Source organism: Stenella coeruleoalba (assembly GCF_951394435.1).
Source record: "Stenella coeruleoalba genome assembly, chromosome: X".
NCBI classification, from domain to species: Eukaryota; Metazoa; Chordata; class Mammalia; order Artiodactyla; family Delphinidae; genus Stenella; species Stenella coeruleoalba.
Window position 1 is genome coordinate 105516179 of NC_137152.1, and position 21123 is coordinate 105537301.

Genomic DNA, 21123 nt, shown 5'->3' on the forward strand with positions numbered 1-21123 from the left:
TGCTCCTGTGTGGGCAATGGAGTGCTTACCGATGCGCCACCTTTAGAAGATCAGAATCTGCCTCGCCTAATTTTTGAAACAAAAAGGCAGCCTAAAGGCGTGACTGTGGTGTGGATAAGTGTGGCACCAGGGTTTGGTTGCCGCACGGACACGGCAGTATCGACCAGCCATCGCCTGAGTAAATCAATAACACTGGGGCTTGGGAAAGCCCAAAGTCCTCTCCCATACATGGTCTCAGCTCCGTAAGCTCCGAGAGGGAAGATAAGAGCATGGGTTGAGGCAGAGGCCCCCAGAGGGCCAGGGACTGGCCAGGGGGCCAAGCCTGGTGTCTGAACACTCAGTACAGGATTCAACCCACGGGGATCATTGGGTTTTTAAGAGTTTACATATCTGCTGGGCAGATGGGGGTGGCCTGGGAAATGTCAGGCTTTGGGCAGGCCACCTGATGGGGCCCGTCTTTCCAGAAGGGAGGACTTTCTGTCCATCCCGCCACACCGGAGAGCTGTTCTCTTAAATGTGTCTGTGAACCTAACCCCGACACTCACCCCTACTTATGGTATCCCTGAGCCCCTCCTACTGCCCACCCCCCTAAAGGAACACTCTCCCCTCTCCCCCCCCTTCTCTCTCTTACGTCTCTTCTTCGATTTTCCAGTCTTCTTGGTACTTTCTTCTCTGGGGACCTTCTCCTCCAGACAGCACTCCTCCTGGCCACCAGTGTCACCAGCCCTGTTCAGGGCGTCGGGCTCAGAGACAGGAAACAGGTAGCTGGGCAGAGTGACGGCTGGAGCAGGGTCCGGGTCTGGAAGCATTTCGGAGGTGCTGACTGCAAGAAGAAAGGCCTGAGGTGGGTGCGGCCCAGGGCATGGTCTCCCAGTGCTCAAGAGAACAGTGGGCTCCTGGCGGGGCGGGGCGAGGCGCCATTCCCCACGGCCCCAGACACAGGATACACCTGAAAACGCCTCCCGTGTCTCACAACACTAGGAGAGGAAACATCTGCAGAGCTGTGGGCACGAGCTGGCCCCAATCACGGCGGCCACGTTTATAGCGCACTGCTGGTGGTGGGGAAGTTCCAGGTGACACCCAAGGAAAAGGGCCACCTTGATTTAGTCATCTACTCATTTCACAACCGGAAGGAGCCTTAGACATCATTTAGCCCAATTCCTCTGCTTTTCTGGTGAGGAAACTGAGACCCAGAGATGGCAGAGCATGTGCCCAAGGTCACACAGCAAGCTGGTCACACATGCCTGGTACATGCAGGCACTCAGAAAATATTTGTTGCATCCTGAATGAATATTAGTGACAGAGTCGGGATTAGGAATGCTAGGATTCAGAATTTGCAGCTTCAGGGCTTCCTTTCCCCCACTGTATCCCAGTGCTTCCTTGGGAAGGGGCAGTTGGGGCCAGGAATCCTCCTGTGGAGTCACGGCAAGTGCGTGGGGGGTGCTGAGGGAGAAGGCTGCCTCGGGGGCCATCGGAGGAGGTAGGGGCCAACCTCCCAGAACAGTGAAGGGATGAGGAGGCCACACCCTGCACGGTCTTCCTGGGAGCTCAGCAAGACAGCAGAGGGGCCTGAAGTTACCCTGACCAATAGTATTCAGCCTTAAAAAGGAAGGAAATTCTGACACATGCTATACATGGACGGACCTTGAGGACATTACGTAAGTGAAATGAGCCAGTCCCTCCAAAACAAGTACTGTAAGCTTCTACTTATCTGAGGTCCCTAGAGGAGTCGAATTCATTGACACAGAAAGTAGAATGGTGGTGGCCAGGGGCTGAGGGGAAGGGGAAATGGGGAGTTAGTGTTTCATGGGGACAGACTTTCAGTTTTACAAGGTGGCGGCTGCACAACATAACAAATGTACTTAATACCACGGACCTGCACACTGAAAAATGGTTCAGGTGGTCCATGCTATGTTATGTGTATTTTACCATAATTGAAAAACTAGAAAAAAAAAAAACCCAAACAGTCACCCTGGCCATCTTTGCTTGTCTCCAGTGCCGTCCTGCCCTTCCCATTCCAGTCACAGCCAAAGAGCACGTGCACGTGTATATGGGTGGGTGTGGGTGCGCGCACATGTCCCTGAGAATCTAATACACGGATGTGATATTTTTAAGGGAATTTTGTGTTGCTTCAACTTAAGGCGCTAGGGTTCAAACTTACAGATCTGCTTCTCATCCAGGATGTCATTGGGAGACTCGACGTTCAGCAAGACTTCAGTGGTTGACATGGTTTGCGAGGTTGCTTCATTGTCATCTGGTGCCAGGTTCCATGATGTGGGGGAGAAGAAAAGTTCCCTCAGGGCATAGGGCAGTGGATGCAGCTACAACCAGGGCCAGCTCAGAGAATGGAGCTAAGGAGCCCGGGGGCAGCCGGGAGGGGACCAGCGCGCCTCCCACCCTGATTCTCCACCTTTCTCTACACCCATCCCAGCTGGTCTCCCCTCACTGTCCCGCTCCATCTCAGGAGATCATGAATCCATTTAGGTGGTTTCTCCTCTCTGAAGTGGTACTACCTCCTGCTTATCCTAATCACCCCATCTAACTTCCAACTGTTGGGGGCCTTGACCTTGGCTGCGTGGGGTCACTAGAAGCCATTGTGGACTACTGTTCCCTGAAGACAGAACCCTTTTTTCCTCCACACCTTCTCTGCCCAGGAAGGAAACAGACCTGCTAGCAAAAAACTACCCTCCAGGATCTGATCCTGAGTCATGCACAAGGTCCCGTCTGTTATGATGCCATTGTGAACGTCGTCCAGCTCCAGGCCTGAGTACAGATGCAGTAATTCGGGGTAGGGGACCTGCTCCACGATCACAGCTGGGAACACTGAAGGGTCTTCCAGCTATGGAAAAGAGAGGGATCTGGTTCAGGGCTCACCCGCCTCTCCCAGGAAGCCCTCCGTACTGACCCTTCTTGCAATTCCTAATTCTTGGATCCCTCAGGGGCTGTCCTTTGTAGGGCATGACATTGCTCTGGGTCCAACCTCACTAGGTGATGCTTTGAGTGGGTTCTTAATGAATAGAGATGGGTTAACTCTGTACCAGCTGCACTCAACCAGGGGCAGACAGTTCTAACTGGTCGTAGTTATGGGTTAATCGGTGAACAGGGTTAGTGCTCAGTCTATGAGAAGGATAAAGCTCATTCTGAAGCCAGTGGGAAAGGATTCGTCAATGGCAAAAAGGGCGAGGGACTCAGCCTATGCTCAGGTTGGGTACCAGGGTTAGGGGCTCAGATTGTGAACATCTTAGGGCTCAGTCTGTGGTCATGAGAGTAGGAATGAAGACAGAAGAACAGAGGCATTATAGAGGTAGGAAGGTAAGGGCCTAGTCCCTGCCTGGATGGGGGAGAGGGTTCTGATTTCCAGCTTGATTCAGTGGGTGCATGGGGATACTGTTCTTGTTAAGGGGGAACCCAGAATGACGAGGAGTAGGTTTTTGGAGAAAGATAAGGGAGAAAGTGTCTGAATATGGTGAGTTGGAGGCACCACTGAGATACTTAAAATGGAGACACCTCAGGGAGTCAAAAATATGTATCCAAGAGCTCATCCCTGGGAGTGGAGAAAATTATTGGGATGAGAATTTGACCCCCAGAGGACATAGTTGTTCTAAAATCAAACAAAGCTAAATTTAAAAAATGAGTGTGATCACAACTGTTTTTTAAAAATGACGAATAGAAAGAAATATACCAGGATGTTCATAATAATTATATATTTTGGTTGTGAGACTTTGGGTGATTTTTTTCTTTTCTACTTGTCTGTATTTTCCAAATTTTCTTTCATGAGTCTGTTAATTCTTTCTTCATGAAAAAAAGAACGAGAATGCTCAGTTCTGCCTAATGTTCCTGAAGGATCCAGAAGAATAAAAGCGATGAAACTGGCTTTGGGTTTGGCCGCTGGGCAGTCACCTGGCTAGAGCAGTTTCAGGGGAGTGCTGGGGTCTCAAAACACATTACAACAGATCTCAGGGAGGACGGACAGAGGGAGGCAGGCAGGTGGGCGTAGTGATTAAGGCCACAGAGTCTAGAGCTACCGGTCCAGTACTGTAGCCACTAGCCACCGGTGACTGTGTACCTTTTTTCAAGATTAAAATTTCAGTTGCACCAGCCATAGTTCAAGTGCTCCATAGCCACATGGCCCCACATTGGACAGCGCAAATCTAGAGCATTTCTAGCATCTCAGAAAATTCTATTGGACTGTGCTGATCTAGAGCCAGACTACCTGGGTTTGAAACCAAACTCTGCTATTTACGAGCAGTGTGATCTTGCGCAAGTTACCTAACCTTTCTGTGCATCGGTTTCCTCCTTTATAAAACTGGGGCGGTCATATTATTGACCCCACAGGGTTTTTTAAACAGATCAATGTAGATAAAGCGCTTAGAACAGGGTCTGGCATACAGTAGGTTCTCATTAGGTGCTTTAGGCATCAGGGGCTTCTAGGAGACAAGTAACGTTTTATTTCTTAACCTGGGTGGTGAGTTAATGCGTGTTCACTTTATAGTTATTCTTTAAATATATATATATATATATATATATATATATATATATAATTTATGCACTCTTTTGTATTCATTTTTTAAATTGAAGTATAGTTAATTTACAATGTTGTGTTAGTTTCAAGTGTACAGCCAAGTGATGCAGTTATACATACACACACACACATATACACACACATATATATGGCCTTTTTCAGATTCTTTTCCATTATACGTTACCTCTTTTGTATTCACAGTATATTTTGCAACAAAAATTGTTTCCTAAAAAGAGTGAGAGAAGGGAGGTGAAAAAGTAAACCCAGAGGGTGGAGGCTACACTGGGGAGAAGAACAGACCTAAGAAGGTGGTATGTTGGAGGAGGTGGGCAGAAGGGAGGAAAGGGTTTCTTTTAGGGTTGGGGAGACATGAAAATGTTCTAGGCTGAGGAGACAGGTGTGGGAGGTCTGAAAGGTACGAGAGAGAGGAGGTGATGGATGGTGTGAGGTCTTGAAGGCGGCAGGAGAGAAGAGATTAAGCACTGGGGTAGGTGTTACCCTTGGAAGGAAGAGGGTCACTTCTTTGCCCCAGGCCGGAGGAAAGGAAATAGGAACAGGTGATGTTATTGCTAAGAGGGAGAAGGGAGGGAAAGTGAGGGTGTCCCTGGGTTTGAGCTTCTCTGTGGATTGGAGGAGAGGCTGTCTGCTGAGGGTGGAGGGGCAGGCGTGGGGTCGGGAGGGAAGAACAGCTTCGGTGAAGAGCAGCCTTTATGAAGAACAGAAATAATTGCTGAGTGGACTAGAAACAAGTTAAAAAGTGACTAGCGGAGTTGAGAACCCAGGTAGAGTTAGATTTTTCTTCCCTTCGTCCAGGAAGTTAGGCACGCCAGAGATGCTGGATAAAACTGAGCAACTTTAGGTTAAGACCTAGCTGGACAGAAAGTACCATGTACTCCAAGCCCACTAGGGGGCAGCCTTTGGTAGGTCACTAGAGATTGGACAAAGTTTCCCATCCTCACAGGGATCTGGGATAGACAGCATCAGAATTAGGCTGGGGTGCCCTTGGAGATAATCCAGCTGGACCTCCTCTTGGTGAAGATGGGGAGATGGCAGCCAGATAGGGTCGCGGACAGGACTTGCCCAGGTGACACTGTGGCCACACTGGGATCAGAACCCAGGGCTTTGGACTTCTAATCTTCCATTCCTTCTGCCGGACCTGGCTGCCTCTTCTTCTCCAGTGTGTGGAAGGAGGGTAGTGGAGGGTAGGGATGAGTGTGCCAGGACACCATCCAACGGGTACATATAAGTACCCTAGTGCCAGGCAAGGTATGGAGCAGTGGGGGCCTGAGTGCCAGAATCCTGTCCTGTTTTCCAATTTCCTCCCACCAGAGGAACCTATCTCCAGTTTATCCTGAATCCTTAGATCGAGGCTGAAAAGACGGTTATGGAAGGGCTCATCCACCGGCTAGAGACATGAGTCTGAAGGTGCTGGGGGTTGGACTGTACCCTGCGGTGCCAGCTGGCAGTTCTCAGTCCCGCTATGTGGTTGTCCCAGCACCTTTCTCACTGTGACACTGGAGGTGAAGCAAAGTGGCCAAAAATGCACATGGAGGTCAGTGTACACGTGTGCATTCAGCCCGTTGCTGACTGACAGCTCAGCTAGTGTACTTAGCAGCTGCTTGGCTGGCCTGGGAACTTTACGTGCCCTGTAACTGCACGTGGGCAAAACCAGCTCACTAAACGACCACGCGATGACTACTGCCTGGCCGCATGGGGCGCGTTGGTGCACAGTCTGGCTGGCAAGCAGCCCCTATGTCCTAAACCTAGTAGGTGCTTGATCAATATTTGCTGACTGGGACTCTCCTGGTGGTCCAGTTGTAAAGAATCTGCCTTCCAATGCAGGGGATGCCGGTTTGATCCCTGGTCAGGGAACTAAGATCCCACGTGCTGCGGGGCAACTAAGACCGCGTGCCACAACTACTGAGCCCGCATGCCTCATCTAGAGAGAGAAAACCCGCATGCCACAACTAGAGAGAAGTCCAAGCGCTGCAACGAAGAACCCGCGCACCACAACAAAAGATCCTGCATGCCGCAACGAATATCCCGTGTGCCGCAACTAAGACCCGACGCAGCCAAAAATAAACATACATAAATGAATAAATAAAATATACATTAAAACAACAACAACAACAATATTTGCTTTCTGGCTAGCTGGCTGGTCGGCCAGCTCACTGGCTGTCTGCCTGCCTCTCTGTGTCTATCTGATTGTCTGCGCTGGCTGACCAGGTTCTGTTCTCTGGGGCCATACCTGGTGGATGTCATCCATTCCGTTGCTTGCAAACTCAAAGATCAGGTCACTGGGCTGCAGAGTAATAGCCATGCTGTCTTCTCAGAGAGCTGACTGCAGGATCCGCAGGGCCCTCTGGAGGCGTGGGGTTTCCTAAATGAAGAGATGCTGTACCTTGGAGCCTAGAGCCCACACCACGAGCCACGGTAAAATAGGGGTTGTAGAGAGCTGGAGTAGGTGGTGGCCTAAGCCAGGTTCAAGGCTGCATGCTGAGCTGGGCCAAGCGCAGGAGCGACCTACAGAGAAGGGAGAGACGGGGCAGTGAGTAAGTCACCTTCCTTGAGCTCTGTTCCTAGGACAGACTGCCAGAAGAGGGATAGCCAAAAGTGGAGGACAGTGGGAGCAGAAGGGGGAGGGAAAAGAAAAGGAGGCAGGTAAGGAAAGAAGGAAGAAGAGAAAATTGAGTCGCCTTGAGAGGGAAGAGGCTGAGCCTCGATGCCAGTCTGGGTCACCAGCATCTGCACCTGAGCTGGCCTCCCTCCCTTCCCACGCCCTCTGGAGAAGGTGAGAGATAGCGGGAGTTCGGGCTCTCTCCATTCTGAAGATTAATCCCCAGGATGCGGCCACAGGGGAAGCCAGGGGCAGCCCATCTGGCCTCATGGATGGAGCATGAAGAATCCCTACAGTACCCTTGGCTGGGGAAAGAATCTGCGTGCGAGACTTGGGGTGGGGACATTTGGGCGCACAGGATGGTCTTCTAGGCTCTGCCTGGCTTGGTTTGCCTTGGGAGTAGAGGCCACTGAGTTCTGAAGGGCAGAGTCCACAGTGGAAGTCATGTCTCACTGTAGGGGTTGTGTTGTCAGGGCCAGTGACAGCCTGACCCTGCTTGAGGGGATGGGACTTTCAGACTCAACCACGCCTCCAGAGAGCCTGGAGACAGAGGGACAGGTGGGCCGCATGTCCTGCGCTCTCGTCACCACCCAGCCACCGCCGCCGCCCGCCAGAGATGATGGCCTCTGTGCCATATGTGGCTTGCGCTCTTGGTTTAGCTTTGCTTTCAGTTTCAATACTGAACTGTCACCCTGGGAACCGGCGAGGAGAGCCGCAGCTGGGGGAAGGGCGCAGGGGACCTTCCCCATCGTCCAGGGCCAGCTCAGGGCCCCCCTCTTCCAGGAGATCTGTCTGCTGCAGTCCACACGTCTGTCCTCTGTGGCACTCACAGTCTGTACCTCGGGTGCTCACATGGCACCCGGGCCTCTGATTGTTTCCTGTGCTCGCTGCCCTTCTCGAGGCGTCTGCGCAGCACCCAGGCCTGCCTCCCAGAGCCCTGGCTCCCCTCCCACGCCCCTCCCTCCAGCGCGGTCAGCATCTCCAGCCCCAACACTCAGGTAGCACGGCCTTGGCCCCGAGGGTTCTGCTCTGCGTGGTACCCGCGTGTGTGTAGGTGCGGCAGGTCTACGAACAGCCTGGTTCAACCATAAGCGTCTGAAGAACCGGCTCCACGCACCATAGGAGGAGCGACACACTTGACCCCCAGCTCCTCGACACTCCTTTGGCTGTGTCAGGGTGGCAAAACCTTCTCCTGGCCCGTAAAGAAAGGAGGAACTTCAGAGAGGGACAAAGGGGAGGAAAGGGAGGGGGATATCACGGGTGACCTCCCTGATGAGCACTCTCCCCCACAGGAGACACCCAGGCCTCTCCCACTTCCTTTCCGTTAGCCCACAGGGCTGGCTCCGCCCCCCCCCCCACACCTTTCCACCCACCCCCAAGCAAAAACTTTGAGAAGTCTCTCAAGTCAACGTGGCAGGTCTTATTAGTTTCCCTTTGGGTGAATGAGAGGCTGAGCCCTGCTAGCACGGCTTTCCACCACCACCACCACCCCGCCCCCCCCCCACCTGCACGTGACCCGGGAGCCTGTGGCCTCCTGGAGAAGCCTCCCAGGGCCATTTATGCTTGGAAGGTCTGTCTCCCCCAGCCAAAGTGCCCCAAGGCCCGCATTCCGCAGCTCCCGCCCTCCCACAGGCCAGCCGTCTGCCCCCAGGAAGCATTCTCATACTAATCAAATGAAAGGCGATCACTTTCACCTAATCCCACTTTGTCTAAACATGAAACTCCTGTGTCTGCCCCTCTCTCCTCCGAGGTCATTCCGCCATGGCCTTTCCCTCCAGGTTTGCTCATCAGTTTGGCTTCTCTTCACAGTTCCGTGCACCTCCCTTACCTCCCCCATTAGAACGTGGCTTCACTGAGGGCATGGATGAAACTTTAGCACCTTGCACGGTGCTGGGCGTGTAGCAGGCGCTCAATGTATGTTTGTGGAACGAACACATGAATGAATGGTACTGGTCAGCTAGTACCAGTGAGGTGTGTTTTCTGGGCAATAAGTATACCCATGCATACACTGGGTGTGGGGTGGGTGTCACGTGCTCTAGCTTACAGGGGAGAGAGAAACGTGTGCGCTCTGTGTGTGTTACATCTGTGTATTTCTGCACTGTAATTTACAATGGGGGAGCTCGGGAGGGGGTTTGCTGCGGGTATGCAAACACACTGTAGATATACATATGTGCAGGGTGTGGGGATGTGTGCGTGAGAGCCTCTGTGTGTCAAAGGGCTCTGGTCCTGTCTGGGCCAGCACAGCCACAAGCTCAGTCGTCGGTTCCTCCTCCGCCAGGCCTGCCTTTGTGAGAATGACAAGCCCGAGCTAATACTGGCTGCACACCAAGCCGATGCCGGCTGGCAGAAGCTGGCTGTGGTGGAGTGGGCCGGGGCGGGGCTCAGGGTTCTGCTGGCGAGAGGGCCGCCACGGCCACCTGGCCCCACACACGGAAAACTCAAAGTCCTCTTGCTTCCCAGGAGAAGAATGCCAGTAGCAGAATGTGTACGTGGCCCATGGGTCCTTGGGGTGAGCCCCCACCAGGCCCGCTCTCCTAGGGGGGTGGTGGGAGAGGGAAGGCAGCTCCCACTGGATTGGATGGAACCCTTGGCCATCAAGGCAAAAAGGAGAGGTTTGAAATACAAGATAGAGACAAATCCAATTGCCGTCTTTAGGTATCAGCGTGTCTAAATATCCAAATTCAGGACTTGGTTGGTGCAGGTCCCAACGGCCCAGAATTGTGGCTACTGTGGGGCTGCAGCCAGCACCCAAGGCTGATCCTGGTCTCTTGTTCTGCCCGAGAGCTCTAGCCTGAAGTTAAGGTGAAGAGGTGTGTGGGGTGGGGGTGGGAAGCTAAGAAAAGTCTCCCCTCACCCCCATGGAACCTTCCAGTCCAGAAGGTTTCACCCTTCCCCCTTCAGATGTTTGAGGATTTGAAAGTGAGAGGTGGGGAGAGGCGCATTTGCATGTTCACTCACTCTCCCCCAAGTCCCTCAAAATAACCTCCCTCTCCCAGGAACCTGAAACCAAAGAAGCCACCAGCACAAGAAGGCCCGCCCTGCTGGAGGCCGGGGAGGCCCGCACAGGGGCTCCCCTCCCTGGCGTCCTTACAGACGCCCTGGGACACACATTCACTGGCCTAGAGCCCTGGACACCGCCTCATGGGTGAGTGGGGGGCTAGGAAGGTCCACAAGGACACTTGGCTCAAGGAATCGGGCACCTGGTTACCCTTAGTAACCGGTGCTGAGTTCCTCCCACCCCGCCCCATCATTGCAAAGCTCACAGCTGGCTCCAGTCAAAGTCCACTCCCAGGGTGGCAAGAGCTCCACTCCCTTTGAGGCCACTGCAGTATCCCTGGCTCCCATGGCCTGTCCTACTTGGGCTGAAAGCAAAGCCTTTGTGAGAGCATATGGCCCCCGGCCTGTGTGTGTGTGCACACGCACGCCACAGGAGGGAGCAAGAAAGCGAGGGTGCCCACACCCCCCGCCTGCAAACACACACCTCTGGTTCTCTGTGGTTGTGATTGCATTTCAAAACCAAAATAGCAAAACAGAAGTGGTTTGGGCTGTTCCTGCGTCATCACAGCTGGGCCCCCTTCAGACGTACAGACCCTTTCTGGGGCTGTCACTGGAACATGTCAAGCGGTGTCCAGCACCCACCCATCTGGGCCTCCCCTACAGGAAACAGCCCCTATGTGAAAGCCACGTCCACAGTCTCCATGGAGCAAGTTTAAATCTACACCCGTTCGGCTGAGCCAATGGCTCTCACAGAATCACTAATAACACCCGTGGCATTTTCACACGCGCCGGCAAACATGGGGGCCAGATGGTCAGCTGGGCCCACAGAGCAGAGTTCTCCAGTTCCTCGCCCTCTCGCAGCCAGCTCTCACTCCTGAAATACCCCGTCCTCCCTGAAACCTTTCTGGAATTCTCTGGAAAGGAAGTGACAATTTCCTTCATGCCATTTCCCACTCCCTCAACACCCCGCCCCCACAACCACAAACAAAATGGAAACTACCCCAGGAACAGCTGTACCCTCTACTTAAAAACAGCCCCTCCTCCAATAGTCATCACGCTGCACGTTTGCACACTGCACCACATGACCAATGGCGTGTATTTAAGAGGCAGAGGGCCAGACTCGGGGGTCCAGTCTGTAGCCATGGACGTAGCAGAAGTAAGCCAAGTGTGGGACTCCTGCACAACCTTGGTCCAACTAGAGCTGGACTCCAAGCAGCCAGCTAGACCCCCCTCCTCGAACAGATGCCCAGCGAAGGGGCCCCGGCCACAGCTATTTTGTCAGCTTCTTCTCCTCTATTCCTGCCTTCTTACCACTCCCTCCATTTGAGATGAAATCAGGAAGAGGGAGGGAAAAAAATAAAGGTTTTGCAAGCTCTGTTGGTTGGGGTTTCTCTGCGCTTATTTACAAGAAACCCAGTTTCCTTCCTTGGCCCTCGGTCACTGCCTGATTCCCGTGTATGGTTTGTCACAGCTCTGATGGTAAGGCAGGCCCAGAGCTCCTCTCCAACTGCCCCTGCCCTTTCTCAGCTCTAGGCCTGCCCCTACTTTCCCGCCGGAGCTGGCGCACTGGAGGAGGGGTCAGGGCTGCAGGTCGCAGGCACAGAGACGTCTGCTCCTCTTTCTCCAGGAGACCCAACAAGAGGTGTGACCCCGGAAAAGTCAGCCATCTTTCTGGGCTGTGGTCTCTGTCATCCTTAAGATGGGTGAGGGCTGAGGGGAATCCAGGCCTAGCAGCTGCTCACCAGGGAGTCTCGGGTGAATGAAGATGGTGGTGGGAAAGTGCTTTGAAAATTAAAACACACTCATTCAGATGATGAGTTCCAGGTGACCTCCCAGAGAGCAAGGGGGCTGGGGACCCCATTAAGCTCCTGGATGCCCCCCATGGCTCTAGAACATAGATAGGGTGGGCTGCAGGCTTCCAGTTGTTGGCTTGGAAGGGGCTGGCTCCTCTCCTGGGATGGGGGCCCTGTAGGGAGGGACAGGCTGCTGTGGTTGAAGGAGTGCTCCCAGTCCCCTGTCCTCACCACCTCCAACCAGCCCTAGCCCTCTGGGTTGTGGTTATGTGGCAAGAGCACTGAAGAAGCCCCAGTGGGATGGGGGGAGGGCTATGACAAAGGGAACCTATTTCCCCAGCTGTCCTGACTCCCAGGGGCCTGGCCTGAGAAAGCCAAAAGAGCGCTCCCTGGAGGTGCCTGCAGCCACCACACCCTCATCTCCGGAGCTCCAGGGACCAGCAGGAGGCAGAGGGGCACCAAGCGCTCCTGGGAAGCGAAGAACAAGTCAGTGATGGGGAGAACATGCTGCGGGAAAGCGGGCAAAGCCAAATCCAGGCCAGCTACTGAACCCCAGCGGGGTGCGCTGCCAGCCACAGCCTAGAAGACCCCAGAAGTCCCTGCAGACTGTAAGGGCACGGGCTTCCCAGCGAGAGGACCCAGCTTTGCCTTGGGGCTTAGGCAGGTCACCCTCTTCCTCCGGGAAACGAGGCCATCCTCCCTAGCTCACGGGATTGTTGTGGAAGGCCAGCAGGTCAATGTAGGTGAGAGCCCTGTGTTACCCCCTAAGTGTGTTTTTAGATTTCCTGGTCAGATCTGTGTCTCTTTGGCTGAGGTCATGCATTAAGCATTCAGGATATCTTTACCTAGATGGACAGGAAGAAAGGGAAATGGAGTGGTGGGATGAAATGGAGGCTGAGGGGGGGACATAACCAACAATCATCAAACATGGTGGAGAGCGGAAACCAGTTTGACTATGGGGAGGAGGTGGGACTGGCTGGGGGGGCAGGGAAATCAGGGGGATAAGTGCATAGGCCTCGATTCACCAGGTGGTGGAATTTGAACTTGATCTGGAAGGCAACTGGGAGTTACTGTTGATTCTTGAGCAAGGGAGGGGCATAAAGCAAGCAGTTCCCAAGGAAGATCAGTTTGTTCTGAGTGCATGAGTGGAGGAGATGGAAGGGGACCAGGTGGGGCACCTGGAGCCAAGGAGGTGAATCCCAGGGCCACCCTGAAGGAATAAAATGACAGAGTACAGGGCCATACAGTAATTGCAGAGACCTCAAGATTGCAACCTGTTCTTGCTGTGAGAATTGTAAAAGATAGAGTGACTGGGGCAGGAAATATGGCAAGAACATGAGCTCAGTTTGGACATTTTGAAGTTGGGATTATCTTGAAAAATCCAGGATTAATGGTGGAAAAAAGAGGGCCCAGACAGTCATTTTGCTAAACACACACACACACACACACACACACACACACACACACACACACGAACACGCACACACACACGCACACACACACCCTGGCGGGTGGGGCCTCGACAGGCCTTCAGTGGCCAGAGGAGCAGGCCTGGCCTGGCGAGGCTGGCATTCTGGACACTGTAGCAGAAAGCTGCATGTGCTGAATGAAAATGCTTCGAATGGCACACACTCCACCCCCACCCCTGCCCCCAGTAAGGCCTGCCTGCTTCCACGGGGGGGGGGGGGTGGGGGGGATGGGCGGGGGACAGACACACTGACCAGAGGCTAATTAAATTTATTAGTGGGTTTTTTAGAAGCTGGGGCAATCTGTGGCTGGGCACCAAAAGGATATTAAGTCAGATAACTTTTATTGAAGGGACAGTGTTCTTTGTCTAGGCCCCTGCCAGCATGTGTCCTAGAAACGAATGCAGAGGCTCCCTGCTGGGATCTGGGGCTCCCCCAGGTGGGAGGGGTGGCGCGGGGTTTGAGACCTGCTTGGCTCTTGGTGCCCCTTCCAAACGCCCCCTTCCCCTACTGGCTACTTTCCAGGCAAGGAAAAGCAAGGGGCAGTCCAGCGTCCCCTGCACAGAGAGGCGGGCTCGAGAAAGCATGAGGTGGAAAGAGCCTACAGGCTGGGCTGGGCAGACAGGGAGGGCACCTTCAGCCCCGATGTAACCGGGAGCTCGCGGGGGCTCCTCCCTCCCCCTCCCCCACATGGCTGAAAGCCTCTCCTTGACTCAGTCTCAGGATGTCAAAGTTAAAAGGGACCTGAAAGATCATGGCATCCATCCTTCCTGTCATCCAACTGCAGACACCGAGTTCTCGAGGAAAGAGAAGTGACTTGCTCAAGGTCACACAGCTAGTTGCCGTGACTCCCAGGTGACCTTTCTTTCTCCCCTCCTCATTGTCTCTCCGGCATCCTCAAAAAAGCCAACCCTTTCCTTTGGTGATAACAGACAGCAGCCAAAGACCCAGGGCCGGCAAATAACAATGAGGCCACACATGTGCAGAACACATTTAACATTCGCAATGACTTCCCCACCTCTGCGTCTTTGTTCACACTGTCCCCTAGGCCTGATATGCCCTTCCCCAATTTCTGCAGCGCCAATTCCCACACGGTGTTCAAGATCTGAAGCAAATGTCACCTCCTTTACAAAGCTTTACCTGCTTCTTCCTCACCTGATATATCTCCTCCTCCTTCTCCTCTTCTTAACACCTTAGCTTGACTTACATTAAAGCAGGGGGTCTGCAAACTATGGCCCATGTGCCAAATCCAGCCCACCGTCTTCTTGTGTGGCCAGTGAGCTAAGGACGGTTTTTGTATTTTTTTAAGGATTGGGGAAAAAAATCAAAAGAACAATATTTCCTGCCACAGAAGAATTATATGAAGTCCAAATTTCAGTGTCCACAAAGAAAGTTTTATTGGAATGCAGCTACATGCATTCGTTTACGTATTGTCTGTGGTGGTTCTGCATCGTAAGTTGAGTTGCTGTGACAAGAGTTCACATGGGCCGCAAAGGCTAAACTACTTACTATGTGGTCCTTTGCAGGAAAAGTTTGCTGACTCCTGGACCAAAGGCTTCACTCCCCTTCAGAGTGAATAAATTCAAGCTCCTTTCGTAGAAGAATGTCACGGAGACTCACAGGTGCCTGGAGGGAGGCATGGAACATCAAGTACAAACTGCCAATTTTCATCAGAAAGTTCTAGCCCTGGCTCTGCCCACGGTGTGACCTTGAGCAAGTCACTTTTGCTTTGTTGGCCTCAGTTTCCTCAGCTGCACAGCGCGGGGGGTTGGACTGGATGGCCTCAGGCCCTTTCTAGCCCTACAATTTAGAGACTCAGCAATCTGCTGCATTTGCAACTCACAGTTTTGAGCAGGCACCATTCTGATCATTTTCTCTCAGAACAAGACCTTACAGAAGGTTCCCCTGCCCAGCTGTGGCTTTCCCTACCATTGTGGGCCCCCTCACTTATACTCACTTGCCCCGCCCGACCCTTCCCTTCTGCTGACCTGTCTGCCCTTCTCTCCGAACTCCTCTTCCGGCAAAATGAACATGGCCTCCTCTGAGGAAGCACCGCCCCCCCTCACCCGGTGGTCCAGGAGCCTCCATTTTGCGGGGTGGGGTGGAGGCAGGGAAAGAAGGGCTCTCGGCTCTCCTCGGCCTCGCAGGGCCCACAGCAGACAGGCAGTGGAGCAGGAGATAGGGCCAGCCCTCCCCGCACCCCTGCTCTGCCAGAGGAAACAGCCCCTCTCTGCCACTTCCTGTCCCAGGGGTTTCAGCAGTTTCCCCTTCAGGGCCTGCGGGCCCTCCCAGCCCCGCCCCTGCCCCACACAGGTCAGAGAGTGCAGCGAGGGGAGGGGCCCTGTGGGTGAGTGGGGAGGATCCCTCACAGGAAGGCTGAGGAGACAGCTGTCTACACAAGGGGACGCCCCAGCAGCTCCTCTGCCAGCCTGCTTGGGCTGGGGGAGCCGGGACCTGGGAGGGAGATGGGACTGTCTCCACAAACCCTCTCCTGTTAGCAGATGAGTACACATGAGCTCATCACCTCACCTAGCGATCACCTTGGAGAGCACAGTGAGCCTGCTGGGTGAAAGAGTGGGCTGTAAATGCTGAGGTCAGTTCTGCCTGGGCTGAGGACCAGCCCTGGGTGGCTTCAGATGGAGAGACGGGTTGAAGCGAGAGAGCCTGGGGAAACCAGGCCAACCATGGTGGTTAATTCGGAGCAGCAGGTGACACTGAAATCAATGGCACGTCAAAACTTTGCATGATTTTGTCCCTAGCGCCGATGGACAGAGGCAACAATGGAGAGCAAAGTATTCTATTACATGCGGGTCAAGGGTAGTGGCATTTTCTGGGTGATGGAACAGGAAGCTATCACGTTCCACAGCCGCTGCTGATTTGGTGTGGTGACTTCTACTTGTAAATACCTCCCAGTTGCCTTTGCAAGGTGGGGCTCCTAGCAGTGGGGCTGTGAGCCCGTGAGGGATCCGGGCAGGTGACCGGAAGCTCTGCCAGGCCTTCCCAAGGCAATAGGTCAGAGGAGCAGTAGTAGCCTGAGGCCCTGCACCTCTGCCCAGTTGTCAGTCCCCCTGAAGACAAGTTAGAAGTACATGATGATGGTTCTAGAAGCCTTGGTGCCTGGGATGGGGTCCTAACAGTGGATAGACACAACCACCTTGGCCCCCTGTGGTAATAGTGTTCCATGAGGTTCAAGTAGCAGTGAGCGAAGCTAAAGGTAAGGGGACCCCTAGAAATGATGGTCTGAATGGGCCAACGAAAAGGGATGGGAAGATGGTCTCCCGGCTCTGAGAGGTCATCTTCTTGTGCTTTTGGCTAAGAGCCCTGACCAGCCAGGCCTCCTGTCAATAGAACAGTCTGGCTTCGCCCCCTCTCCCCTCCCTCCATGCCTCCAGAGCCAAAAAGACCCAGCGCCCCTGCGATAGAGCCCCATCGCCCCTGAGGGGCGTGCCCGCTCCACCCCGCAAGTTGGAGTAAATACTGCTTCACAGCTGATATGGAGGATGCCAAGGAAGCCTCAGAGACAACATCTGGATGTGCACCCGGGCTCCTGCCGGCCCCTCCCTACATCTGCAGTGCAAACCCAGGGACAGGGTTTGGTTACAAGCCCAACTCAAAGCTGGTGGCATGTGTTTGGAAAGCACACCTGACTGGGCGGAGCGGGTGGAAGCACTTGAGACCGGTGCCAGCTCAGGGCAAGCGCTTGCGGGGTTGGCACTGATCTGAGCTAGTGTTGGACCCGGGATGGCGGGTGTAGCCACTGTGGCCTCAGCCGTGGGCATGTTGCAGGAGGGGCAGAGTGGCGTGGGTACTCATTTAAAGTGGGCAAGATTTTCTTTTGTGCCCTCTGATATCACGCCAGCCTGTTTCCTCTGCTTCTGGGGAAGGGGACCGAACAGGGCGACAGGGTGGAGCATAGGGAAGACGGCACGGATTTACATTTATTGGGTACAAGCCGCGGGGCTGGTGTCGCGCCAGTCACTTGCCGTAGGGCTATGTCCTTTCATTCTTACAGCATCGCAAAGTAGCTAGTCAGTGGCAGAGCCCGGGTTTGAACCCAGGTTTATTTCCAACTAGTACGCTCTTTGAACTTTGTTTCCAGTTACATCTCTTTTGGTAATAATCCTGTTTTAATAGTTCCATTTTACAAGCAGGAGAAGTGAGGCTTAGAAAAGATGAGGTAACAGGACCAAGGTCACACTGCCTGTCAAGAATGGAGGCAGAACTCAAACCCAGGCCTGTGTGACCTCAGAGTCTGTGCTTTTTCCCACTGCTCCATGCTGGCGACCACCTGCTCAGATTCCTAGCTCCGAGCTTGCTCACAACACCCAACGTTGAAGGCTCGGAGCCCCTACGATGTCCTTCAACAAAAGCTTCCCAGGCCTGTGTCCCAGATGCCTCAAAGCTCCATCTGATAGGTGAAACGTAACTTTCTGGGCAAAATGGTGACGAGTTGAGCCCCTGTGGCCAGCTGTGGAGGAGAGGTATTGTGGAGTACAAGGCTTCCGGCTCTGTTGATGAAGGAGGCTGACTCTATTCCTGTACCTCAGGAGACTACTGCTTCCAGAGTGTTGCTGGCTTCAGACCTGGAGTGGCTTAGGCATGGTCCCTGCCCCATAAATATACACTTGCTCTCACCTTACACATAATTTAAGTCTGGGTTCTTATCTCAGGGTGTTGGTTCACATGTTTTTTCAAATATTTATGGAAAGTCAGCCCTGAACACCTCATAGGTGCCAGGTCTGTGGCCAGGGGCCTATCGCTGGGCCCACCCCATTCTTCTCTGTGGTAGGGTCTACTTGTATCTAAGTTCCCGGTAAGCTGGGTTAGCCCATCTGCCTAAACAACATTGCTGGGTTTTTTTCCCCTTAAAACACTCCTATAGCCAGTGTCTCTTCAAAATTGAGGCTCGGAGGTTGGGGGAAAATGGGGAGTGACTGCTAATGGGTATAGAGTTTCTTTATGGGGCAATAAAAATATTCTAAAATGGGTTGTGGTGAAGGACATACAACTCTGTGAGTATACAAAAAGGCATTGAATTATATACTTTAATTGGGTGAATTGTATGGTATTGAATTATAATTATATCTAATAAAGCTGTTATTTAACAAAAAAAAGTGGCCCAGAGAGGGCTCACTCAAGGCCACACGCAAGTTCATAGAACAGCTCAGGCCAGACTCCAGGTCTTCGGAGTTCTGATTCTGAAGCTCCCTCCTCCCATCAGCCTCCCCATAACCCTGAACAAGCATAACTGCTGAGGTTCAGCGAGTGTGCAAGGCAGCCCTATGCATGAGGGTTGGCGGCTGGATCTAGAGCAACAGGGTAGGAGTAGAAAATGCTCTAGAGCTGGGGCTTCAACTTAGGTCTCCATGAGCGTGGCCAAGTCCCTGCCCATCTCTGAGACCCAGCGGCCCCATCTGTTAAGTGAAGTGGATGAGTCTGGTGATCCTTTGCAAAAGGCTCCACCAGCTCTGACCGTCTGCAGTTCTAATTATAAAGCCCTGCAGGATGGAAGAGACTGGCATGTTGGATACGGGGCTCTTCTTGGACTGCTGCAGGGGGCCTGGACACGATTAGGTGTTCCAGCTGATGCTCCTCATGCAGAGTGACGACCAGGACTTTCCCATGAGAGTCAGATGCTTTCAGAGGATTCCACTGCTGAGTTTCTCTATGGGGGGGGGGGTAGCTGGTCCTGATTTCACTCCCCCCCACCGCCCCTGCCCACCAGCAGTGCTAGGTGGTAAATTAACCCATAATAGAGACCCATTGATCATGTCCTTTGGAGATGTCAGGAATCAGGTTCTTGGCCTGGCCCCTAGGCAGCCCCACCGCGTGCTAAGCTTGCCTCCGTGGTGGAGGGAATGACTGCTGATGGCCACCAGTCTAGTCCCCACTGGACAGGATGTTTCCACATCAAGCCCCACTTCCTGCAGCTAGGCCTGGGCTCCGGTTTCCCCCTTCTCTTGCCATGTGGTTGCCTGCCCTCTGCCCCCTCCCCTTGCTGGGTGTTTACAGGCTGCCTTATCAGCCTGGGGAATCTGGGCCTCACCCAGTCGGCTGCCCTGCCCCGCCCGGCACAGCCAGCCTGCCCAGGGCCCTACCTGCTGTGGTTTCGTCACTCCAGGCAGGCACCCCTACACCCCTCGCAGGCAGGGGCTGTGGATGAGAGCTTGCTGCCTGCCGGAGTGAGAGCTGAATATTCATAGCGCGTCGTCCACCTTGTACAAGCTGGGGGAGGGTATGCCCTCTTTCTACATTGTCACTGTCTCTATCTGCAGGCTCTCGGGACAGAAATGAGGCGCTCGGGCTGCTGAGGAGGCTAACTTTGGCCTGGAGAGCCTCGACGGCTCTTCTGTTCTCAGCCACAAAGAGGTGAGCAGGGGGCTGGGGGCGCAGCAGTAGGCTGGAAGGCTCTGAGTGTACAGACAGTTGGTTGTTTTTTTTTTTTAACTGCAGAGTACTGTAAACACCTCACGCTACAGGTGGGGCGGAATGAGGGGCTGCAGACTGAGTGTGGTGGAGGAGGGAAGGCTGGGGAATCCGTGGGCACAGCCTTCAGAGCCCAGACCTCAGAGCTTCCTGGGTCCCACGCTGTCTCCATCTCACCTTGGGATCTGGTCACCCACCCAAAGGCTACGATGAGGCCAGGGCCAACCACTGAGCAAGTCCGATGACTTCCCCTCAGAGCACAACAGCTTAGATTTTTCCATCAAATGAGTTTGAACTAAGGAAGGGGACAGGAATGGGGACAGTGGGCAAATAAACATGCAGGAGGTGATGGATTTCCCTTCCAGCACTTTGGGCTAATACCTCGAAAGTTCACGTTCTGACCTGTTCCTAGACGGGTCCCACAGGGACAGGGCTTGCTTGCCAAAGCTGACCAATCCCCAGAGCAGGAATCAAAGCCACAGTCCAAACCTGCTCATCTTCCAGGGGCTTCCATTTTGTTCACTGAGAAATCAATTAAAATATGCTCAGGCAGTAGACCGCGGCATCACACTACAGATAAAATGCCATACTTCAAAGAAATTTTATACAGCTGTGTCTTTCTAGGTCTCTAAGATACAATTCAATAGTTTGGGGCGCTTGGGTGGGAAAGTTTGGAAAAACTCTGCTCAGGCAATTTTGCCATTAATGGGCTATGTAACCACAGGCATGCCATGTCACATGGCTCTCACAGCCTCGGGCTTCCCCCGCCCCCCTCCACCAGAGATTTCATGCTACTCAGAGCTTCTCACAAGCTTACTGACCCTAGTAGCAGTCAGGGCTCCGCAGGCCACCCCACCTCCCCAGAAATAACTTCCCACCACTCAGAAAAATCATAAACCATTTAGTGTTAATGTGTTAATGGGTGATACTGGGTTAATGTGTCACCTCTCTCCTCAGCACATTTTCATTTTAAAAGGCCATCCGGAGCTACCCTGCTTTAACCTAAGGAGTGGCTCCGGGGTTAATAGGGGTGCCAGTGAGCAAGGGAGGGTTTCTTGCTGACACCATTAGCCCTGGAGGAGCCGGCCTTCCCCATCTACTCCCCATGCCTGTGGTCTCTGTTGGGAAGCTGTATAGAGGGGATGTGAAAGTCTTTGAAAAGCTAGCCAGGCCTGGTGCAGCAGAAAGCCCACTTGACTGGGCATGAGGAAGAGTAAGTTCCAGTCATGGCCCTGCCTCTGCCTAGCTCCTCCCCTAGCCTCTGAGCTGGCGCCTGCCCCTACTCCAGGGCACACATGTACA

The 21123-nt window shown here is 53.5% G+C and overlaps 1 protein-coding gene across 5 annotated transcripts in view; it reads right to left on the minus strand.

Moving 5' to 3' along the window:
• Window positions 1-21123, minus strand: part of ELF4 (E74 like ETS transcription factor 4) — a 38525-nt gene that overhangs the window by 5394 nt on the left and 12008 nt on the right. For 4 of the 5 annotated variants that reach the window (XM_079911443.1, XM_079911445.1, XM_079911444.1 and 1 more), the window contains exons 2-5: window positions 6771-7045; window positions 2668-2839; window positions 2162-2254; window positions 632-823 (exon numbers count right to left, since the gene is read on the minus strand). In XM_079911443.1, the coding sequence (XP_079767569.1) occupies window positions 632-823; window positions 2162-2254; window positions 2668-2839; window positions 6771-6842 (529 nt within the window). In that variant the 5' untranslated portion in view covers window positions 6843-7045. Of the gene's footprint in view, window positions 1-631; window positions 824-2161; window positions 2255-2667; window positions 2840-6770; window positions 7046-14904; window positions 15022-21123 lie in introns of all 5 variants that reach the window. The other variant, XM_079911442.1, reaches the window with a different exon arrangement.